The 10,451-nt window shown below is 31.0% G+C and overlaps 1 protein-coding gene across 1 annotated transcript; it reads left to right on the top strand.

The window, feature by feature from the left end:
• Positions 1-4,117: 4,117 nt before the first annotated feature.
• LOC119607650 lies at positions 4,118-10,021 on the top strand. The gene is made up of 3 exons (XM_037961650.1): positions 4,118-4,174; positions 9,471-9,788; positions 9,845-10,021. Exons 1-3 carry the CDS (start codon positions 4,118-4,120, stop codon positions 10,019-10,021), a joined length of 552 nt encoding a protein of 183 aa, XP_037817578.1.
• Positions 10,022-10,451: the final 430 nt, after the last annotated feature.

Here is a 10,451-nt window from a genome sequence, read left to right as displayed (position 1 = left end):
GACTATAGACTAGACTATAGACTAGACTATAGACTAGACTATAGACTAGACTATAGACTAGACTATAGACTAGACTATAGACTAGACTATAGACTAGACTATAGACTAGACTATAGACTAGACTATAGACTAGACTATAGACTAGATTATAGACTAGACTATAGACCAGACTATAGACTAGACTATAGACTAGACTATAGACTAGACTATAGACTAGACTATAGACTAGACTATAGACTAGACTATAGACTAGACTATAGACTAGACTATAGACTAGACTATAGACTAGACTATAGACTAGATAATAGACTAGACTATAGACTAGACTATAGACTAGACTATAGACTAGACTATAGACTAGACTATAGACTAGACTATAGACTAGACTATAGACTAGACTATAGACTAGACTATAGACTAGACTATAGACTAGACTATAGACTAGACTATAGACTAGACTATAGACTAGACTATAGACTAGACTATAGACTAGACTATAGACTAGACTATAGACTAGACTATAGACTAGACTATAGACTAGACTATAGACTAGACTATAGACTAGACTATAGACTAGACTATAGACTAGACTATAGACTAGACTAGACTATAGACTAGACTATAGACTATAGACTAGACTATAGACTAGACTATATACTAGACTATAGACTAGACTATAGACTAGACTATAGACTAGACTATAGACTAGACTATAGACTAGACTATAGACTAGACTATAGACCAGACTATAGACTAGACTATAGACTAGACTAGACTAGACTATAGACTAGACTATAGACTAGACTATAGACTAGACTAGACTAGACTATAGCAAGACTATAGACTAGACTATAACGACTAGACTATAGACTAGATTGTAGACTAGACTATAGACTAGACTATAGACTAGACTATAGACTAGATTATAGACTAGACTATATACTAGTCTATAGACTAGACTATAGACTAGACTATAGACTAGACTATAGACTAGACTATAGACAAGACCATAGACCAGACTATAGACTAGACTATAGACTAGTCTATAGACTAGACTATAGACTAGACTATAGACTAGACTATAGACTAGACTATAGACTAGACTAGACTATAGACTAGACTATAAACTAGACTATAGACTAGACTATTGACTAGACTATAGACTAGACTATAGACTAGACTATAGACTAGACTATTGACTAGACTATAGACTAGACTATAGATTAGACTATAGATTAGACTATAGACTAGACTATAGACTAGACTATAGACTAGACTATAGACTAGACTATATACTAGACTATAGACTAGACTATAGAATAGACCATAGACTAGACTATAAACTAGACTATAGACTCGACTATAGACTAGACCATAGACCAGACTATAGACTAGACTATAGACTAGTCTGTAGACTAGACTATAGACTAGACTATAGACTAGACTATAGACTAGACTATAACTAGACTATAGACTAGACTATAGACTAGACTATAGAATAGACTATAGACTAGACTATAGACTAGACTATAGACTAGACTATGAACTAGACTATAGACTAGACTATAGACTAGACTATTAGACTAGACTATAGACAAGACTATAGACTAGACTATAGACTAGACTATGGACTAGACTATAGACTAGACTATAGACTAGACTAGACTAGACTATAGACTAGACTATAGACTAGACTATAGACTGACTAATAGACTATAGACTACAATAGACTAGACTATAGACTAGACTATAGACTAGACTATAGACTAGACTATAGACTAAACTATAGACTAGACTATAGACTAGACTATAGACTAGACTATAGACTAGACTATAGACTAGACTATAGACTAGACTAGACTATAGACTAGACTATAGACTAGACTATAGACTAGATTATAGACTAGACTATAGACTAGACTATAGACTAGACTATAGACTAGACTATAGACTAGACTATAGACTAGACTATGAACTAGACTATAGACTAGACTATAGACTAGACTATAGACTAGACTATAGACTAGACTATAGACTAGTCTGTAGACTAGACTATAGACTAGACTATAGACTAGACTATAGACTAGACTATAGACTAGACTATAGACTAGACTATAGACTAGACTATAGACTAGACTATAGACTAGACTATAGACTAGACTATAGACTAGACTATAGAATAGACTATAGACTAGACTATAGACTAGACTATAGACTAGACTATGAACTAGACTATAGACTAGACTATAGACTAGACTATAGACTAGACTATAGACAAGACTATAGACTAGACTATAGACAAGACTATAGACTAGACTATAGACTAGACTATAGACTAGACTATAGACTAGACTAGACTAGACTAGACTAGACTATAGAATAGACTATAGGACTACACTATAGACTAGACTATAGACTAGACTATAGACTAGACTATAGACTAGACTATAGACTAGACTATAGACTAGACTATAGACTAGACTATAGACTAGACTATAGACTAGACTATAGACTAGACTAGACTAGACTAGACTAGACTAGACTATAGACTATAGACTAGACTAGACTATAGACTAGACTAGACTATAGACTAGACTATAGACTAGACTAGACTATAGACTAGACTAGACTATAGACTAGACAGACTAGACTATAGACTAGACTATAGACTAGACTATAGACTAGACTATAGACTAGGACTATAGACTAGACTATAGACTAGACTATAGACTAGACTATAGACTAGACTATAGACTAGACTATAGACTAGACTATAGACTAGACTATAGACTAGACTATAGACTATAACTAGACTATAGACTAGATTATAGACTAGACTATAGACTAGACTATAGACTAGACCATAGACTAGACTATAGACTAGATTATAGACTAGACTATAGACTAGACTATAGACTAAACTATAGACTAGACTATAGACTAGACTATAGACTAGACTATAGACTAGACTATAGACTAGACTATAGACTAGACTATAGACTAGACTATAGACTAGACTATAGACTAGACTATAGACTAGACTATAGACTAGACTATAGACTAGACTATAGACTAGACTATAGACTAGACTATAGACTAGACTATAGACTAGACTATAGACTAGACTATAGACTAGACTATAGACTAGACTATAGACTAGACTATAGACTAGACTATAGAATAGACTATGGAATAGACTATAGACTAGACTATAGAATAGACTATGGAATAGACTATAGACTAGACTATAGACTAGACTAAAGACTAGACTATAGACCAGACTATAGACTAGATTATAGACTAGACTATGGACTAGACTATAGACTAGGCTGTAGACTAGACTATAGACTAGACTATAGGAGTTGGATTTTCAACAAAATAATTACTTCAATAATATTACTGATCCAAAAACTTTTATAAAAGGTATGATATCACAATTCTAAAAATATTGAAACGACTCAATTAGTGTTAATGTTCTATTAAAAACTATTAATTTTTAAATAGTAGTAGTTTTTTTAATTTTTATGATGAATATCAATAATTATTTAATTTAGTTAATAATGTTATGACAAAATAATGTAAATAAATATTTTTGCTTTTAAACTAAAGTGCAATTAAAAATATTTACTCTAAAAATAGTTTTCTATAAAAAATATAAATTTTTAAAAAATTATAAATAAAATAAAACGTTCGAAATAAAATAATGTTATTTTATAAATTTAGTTGAAAATGTTTAGGTTATTAAAGTATTTCTGGCTTTTACAAACTCTTTGTGCGGTCAATGCGAGAGTGGTACGAAATTAAATATTATTTATTAATTTATTTATAAATATTTTGACAAAAATTGTTTTCTTTAGATTGATGCTTATTATGAGGGCTTAAAATGTGACTCATATAATAAACATTTTATAGCTAAACTTGAATGTTGGTTGTCGACCGATGCCAAAGGTCAAAAAACAATGAACGCAGTTTTAATTTTGAAAGTAGATTTAAACGAAGTTTTAAATCATTATAAATTTCTTGTGACAGTAAAAAACAAAACCAATACATATTATCGTTAGACCTCAATATTTGCGAAGCATTGGGAGCATTATTTACTAATCCAGTTACTCGAATGATGTCAGAGGAAATTCATCGTGTTAGTAATTTTCCCTACGATTGTCCGTTGAAAAAGGTATGTTTTATATAGATAGAAATAACTTAATTTTATTTTGTATTTCATTACAGGGTATTCCATATGTGATAAATAATTTTACCATAAACTGGAAATTGATTCCAACTTTTACACCAGCTCTTACATGGTATTCAAATTCTATATTTTTTATTGGAAAGAGACATGTTCTTACATTTGATGCCTTTGGGCGTGTTGAGCATAAAAGGAAGAAGAAAAATAAAAATAAATAAAAAATTAAATACATACCCAGCAAAAACTGGGTAATTGCTTTCAGTTGTAATTACTTACCTATCAATATACTTTTCAATGGATTACATAGAAGTAGTCTAGTAATGTCTTACTAATAATGTGTTATATAAATACTTTATAATTCATTAGTAATCTTGCCAGTAAAGATATAGAAGCTGTATACGTTTTTTCATGCGATTTACAATGATTACTTTTTCTAATTACTTGTAATCGTTTGTGTTAAGTACTTGCCTCCAATGACATAATGATGTGTAATGTAATGTGTAATGTGAATGTTAGCATTTTAATCCCTTACATTGTAATGGAAGTTTTTACTGGGTACATGTGTATGTTCTAAAATGTTCTAAAATTTAACTACAGTAAAATATTTTCTTTGCCTAAACAATGGCATACGATTTGTCAATAAGAATCTTAAAGAATTCCTATAAAGATCATTTATTTGGATATTATTTTCGATATCATGGCAAGTGGTATGGATATGAGTATGATTTTGCTAATTGGTACACATTTGTTGTAAAGCCCACATACTTATGTACTTTAAAAATATCGTCTGAGTTGGGACAGGATATCTATACACTTAAGAAAACATTTCTTAGTTATTACATCGGAGTTAGGTGCCCCGATACATGCTAGATGATAGGAGGTATCGAGATTAAATTCTCGGATTCGTGATAATATCGATGGATTCAATTGTATACTGTAAAACTGTGAAGACATTAAGCATTATGATACATACTATATCGGCCCGCCTATTAACCACCCAACAAAAGCTTACATACCTTGAAAACTAAGGGGTTGAAATGCAAAAATTTATTTACATAATAGCATTTTAGGTCATTATTTGAACACGAGAATGACATTGGAGCAAGTACTTACCACGCTCGCTTATTAATAGGGAGTTAGGTAAGTACTTACTACGACCGCCAACAAATATGGAGTTAAGTAAGTAGTTTTGTTTCTGAGAAAAAATACCTACAATGATACGTCCACTGCGTCAATTATTAATTTTCTCGAAAAAAAAATTAATTTTGGGAAGTCGACATTATATGGGAGCTATGACCAATTATGGGAGATATGACCACTTATGGTTCGATCTGATTTATATATTAATTTATAAAATATATTTATGTCAATTTTTTTTTCCTAAATCCTTATTTGTCAATGAAATATCTGCTTTTATGTGATTTTCGGAGGAGGACCTTATATAGGAGCTATGATCAATTGTGGACCGCTCTGGAAAAAATTTAGCAGAAACATTTATATGTATGTATATATGTACTCATAACGCATTTATGCAGAATTTTATCCCGATATCTTTATTTGTTAATTAATTATGTGCATTTAAGTGATTTTCGCAAGGGGACCTTATATAGAAGCTATGATCAATTTCGGATCTATCCGGAAAAATCTCGCTTTGCAATTTATATGTACTTTAAATACATTCATAACGGACAATATTTGATTTCATTTGCTTAGTTTTAATGTGAACATGTTTAAGCAAACAGATAGACGGACATAGATAAATCGTCTCAAAGTTTCATAAGGACCCGATATATATGTATATATCTTTTATCTATATATATAAAAGTGAATGTGTGTTTGTATGTTTGTTTGGATTTTATATACTGCTAAACCGATTTTACTGCAATTTTCACAGTGTATTCCTATATGTCTGGAAGGAATTTCAAATAGGCTAGGAGCCACGCCCACAAGTATTATAAGTCGCTTATCTGAGTAACTGCAACAGACAGAGTCCTCAAATTTTGTATGAGCAACTTTGACATCCATATGAATTCATGATGGTAAAATGGGCAGCCTAGCTACAGTGGGCGTGGCACCTTCCATATAAAGAAAATCTTAAATTAGTAGGTATATTTTAGAAAATAAAACAGCACCTCCCATATTAATTAAATTCAAAAATTCATATATCTTGGAAACTGTTAGAACTAGAATCTTCAAAAATGGTCTTTTTATTTATATAGATTTTGGGGTAGCAAAGCCCACTGGGTATAGCTAGTATAGGTATATACTTCATTAGGTATCAGATGAATATTTCCTGGTGTTACACATGGAATGACAAACTTATATATTCCCTCCATCACCACTGATGGTGGTGCACACAGGGCACAGAGGGCCACCATGGTGGAGGGTATACAAATTACGACATACAACGATACGACGCCGATTAAAACAAAAAATATCAAAACCCAATAGTGATAGATTATCCCAGAGAGCGTAGGGTGTGTAATATTGGTCATATGAGCACCTTAAAGTATGTGAATCGTCTTTAAAAATAATATTTATAATAAAATTTCTTAGTACATTAAGCCATGTCCGTCCGATTGTACGTCCAAGACAAAACATTGAAATTCTATTGAAAATAGACCCCATATATCACCAGTCTATAATTTATATACATATTTTTAAATATTATCTTAAACCAAACCTGCTTACCAAACCACGGTCTAAACTACTGGTTAGTTTCTGTGTCATTCATAGTTTGATTTATTTTACCAAAATCAATTAATTTGAAACACGTTTGATAAAAGATCTTGTTAGTGGGTTTTATTTCTGCCATAATTTTTTGTAAAAATAATGACAAAATAATGTTAATTTAATTATAATTAAACTATTTACTTTTGCCCTACGCAAAAGTTAGAATAGTACATTATTGGAACATATTTTTGAAACTTTTAGTTACTCTTCATATGAAATTTTGAGAATTTGAACTGATCCATCCCTGCACTTTATGAATCTGTCACAGGTCTACATGGATTCCTTCCATTAATATGGAAGATTTTTTGTTAGTGTTCTAGTAAGTCGATGCTGCTAAAGGTCCCTTCAGACGATCACACTTTACGTACGATAAGTGTAATGAAAAAGTAAAATTAAATTCCATCCGTATGACAAAAAAAAGAATAAAAGTCGTATGATTTATATTTTTCGTGTTTACACGATTGGTATAAAACAATAACAAACTAAGATAGAAACAGCTGTTTCAGTTTTTATACCCTACACCACTTTAGTGGGGAGAGTATATTGGGTTTGTGCTGATGTTTGTAACGCACAATAATATTGGTCATATACCACCCACCTTAAAGTATACCAATCGGCTTAAAATCATTTTCTGAGTCGATTTAGCTATGTCCGTCCGTCCATGTAAACCTTGTAATCAAACTACAGGTCGCAATTTTGAAATTTGGTACATGACCTTCTATTGCCCCAGGGACGAAGTCTATTGAAAATGGTTAACATCGGTTCATTATTTCACCTAGCCCCCATACAACTGAACCCGACGAATAGGAATTTTAAGTTCATAATTATGTTTAATGTATTCGTATCTCGACAAAAAGCTGCAAAATTAAGTTCTATAGTAGCCTTGATGACTCTCATGAATTTTATAATTATAGGGTCTCATTTGACCATAGCCCCTATATAAGGCCCCCTTCAAAATTTGACTTAAATGTCCACAATTTTATTCAACAATAAATGGCTTAAGTATATCTGAGGCAAGGGACAATTCAACTTAAATGCTTTATTATGAAAACTAAATCACCTTTTATTTTTGTAACAGATGTAGGGTATTATATGGTCGGCCTCGCCCAACTATAATTTCTTACTTGTTTTGTATGTGTTTACCTAAAAATACATCCCTGATCTAATGCAACTTGCTTGTTTTTTGAATCATTTAAAAAAATGAAGAGAGCCATACGACTGTCAAATTTTCCATCCGTATTTTCTCTCAATGTGTGATGGTTTCATTACATATTGCGTTTAGACGATCCCATCCATTCTCTTCTACACAAAATTTTGACAGATCATATTACTTAAGGGCCCTGCAGACGATCACACTTTACGTACGACAAGTCTAATGAAAAAGTAAAATGAAATTCCATCCGTATGACAAAAAAGAGAATAAAAGTCGTATGATTTATATTTTTCGTGTTTACACGATTGCTATAAAACAATAACAAAGTAAAATGGAAACAGCTGTTTCACTTTTTTTGTATGTGTTTACCTTAAAATACATCCCTGATCTAATGCAACTTGCTTGTTTTTTGAATCATTTAAAAAAATGAAGAGAGCCATACGACTGTCAAATTTTCCATCCGTATTTTCTCTAAATGTGTGATGGTTTCATCACATATCGCGTTTAGACGATCCCATCCGTTCTCTTCTACACAAAATTTTGACAAATCATATTACTTGTGTGCTCGTGTGAAGGGGACTTTAAGTGCTCGTGTGAAGGGGGCTTAATGGGGCCTTTACGTACGAAAAGTCTAATGAAAAAGTAAAATGAAATTCGATCCGTATGACAAAAAAGAGAATAAAAGTTGAGATATAAGCTGAATTTGCGAATTCGTAATATAGTGAGCATTCGTATCGAATGTGATAAAAAAGTTAACTACCGGTTTTAATTAAGTTGTCAAGTAATTATAGGATTTTAAAATTTGTTTACCAGATTGCTTAATTAGAAGATTTGTAAACTTTGGTTTTAATCAAATTTCATTTTGTTTTTAATGAAAAATGTTTACCATGCATCACTGAACTTAAATTTAGTTTTAACTATTAATGAAACATATGTATTGTTGTTGTGCGAACAAAAAGTCTTATGTGCATTTTTTATTCCATAAATTAAAAGTTTTATTGCACTATTATTTATCGTTTAAACAATTTTCAAAAATACTCAACGGTTGTAAAATTAGTAAATCGACAACAGTGTGAGTATTGTTTAAAAGCATAATATAAAAAATTAACTTTTTAAAATCTTCTGGAAGTTAAAAAAAAAAAACACTTAGGACCTTTTGTTGTTTAAACGATAAAATGTAAATTATAGTAATATAAATCGAAAAACTAACATATCCATTAAATTAAAAGTAATTCCCTGATTGTTTACTAGTTCTAAAGAACAATTCAGTTTGAAATGTCTATTGTATTAAAATATTTATTTTTTTTCCAAATTCTTCGTCTGATCAATGCTAGAATAGTATGATATAATAACAATAACAACGACAAGTTCTTATTCCACTAATAAAGACTTTTTCAGATAAACGCCTACTTTGAGGGTTTGGATTGTTCCATATATGATAAGGATTATGTGGAAAAAGTCGAATGTTGGTTGGCAACGGATGTCAAGGGTCAAAACATGATGAATGCAATAATTGTTTTAAAAAAAGACATATTGACTCTTATAAATCGATATCAATTTCTGATAGAAGTACAAAATAATAACAATTCATATTTATCGATGGAAGTCGACATTTGTAAGGCCTTGGGAACATCATTCAAAAATCCCGTTACACGTATGGTATCCGAAGAAGCTCATCGTATTAGCAATTTTCCATATGCTTGTCCATTGAAGAAGGTATGTTTTTTTATACAGGTACATAGTTTGTATTCTTTTGATATGGTTTTTTATAGGGTATTCGTTATGCTATTAATAATTTCACCATTAACTCCCGGCTTATACCAACGTTTACGCCAGCTCTTAGATGGATTTCAAATTCGGAATTTTTTGTAGGTCAGAAACATGTCTTGAGATTTGATGCTTTTGGTCGTGTTGAGCACATGAAGATGAAAGCAAACAAAAAATCTTAAATACATATTTAACGTTTAATTTAAATAAATCATTAAGAGAAATTTTCAGAATTGTTTCAATTTAATTCTTAATGGATTGTTTGTCAATGGTTTGTGCACTTTTGCGGTAATTAAATCGTTTGAGTTTAATTGTTTACTTTAAATAATGTCATTTTAATTGCATCAAAATGATTTATTTATAAAGGCATCAATCTGTTATAAATCAGACAAAATATTTTATACAAATGTGTTCGGATGAGTACACCTACATATGTACATAAATACATCCATATTGAAAAAAATACTCCTTTTTATCGGCTTATATCACTAACTATAAGACTGGCATACATTAAAATTCGGGGTCTTTAAAACTGAATTTAAAAAGATCCATCATGGTAATTAAGAAGATTTATAGTTTTTCCGATCCGTTCGTTGAATTGTTTTGCGTTCT

Source organism: Lucilia sericata, unplaced genomic scaffold (genome assembly GCF_015586225.1).
Source record: "Lucilia sericata isolate MDLA Ls3-8-SP2 unplaced genomic scaffold, ASM1558622v1 Contig000725F_arrow, whole genome shotgun sequence".
Lineage (NCBI taxonomy): Eukaryota > Metazoa > Arthropoda > Insecta > Diptera > Calliphoridae > Lucilia > Lucilia sericata.
Note: the sequence above shows the minus strand (reverse complement) of the source record. Positions and strands in the feature narration are given on the sequence as shown.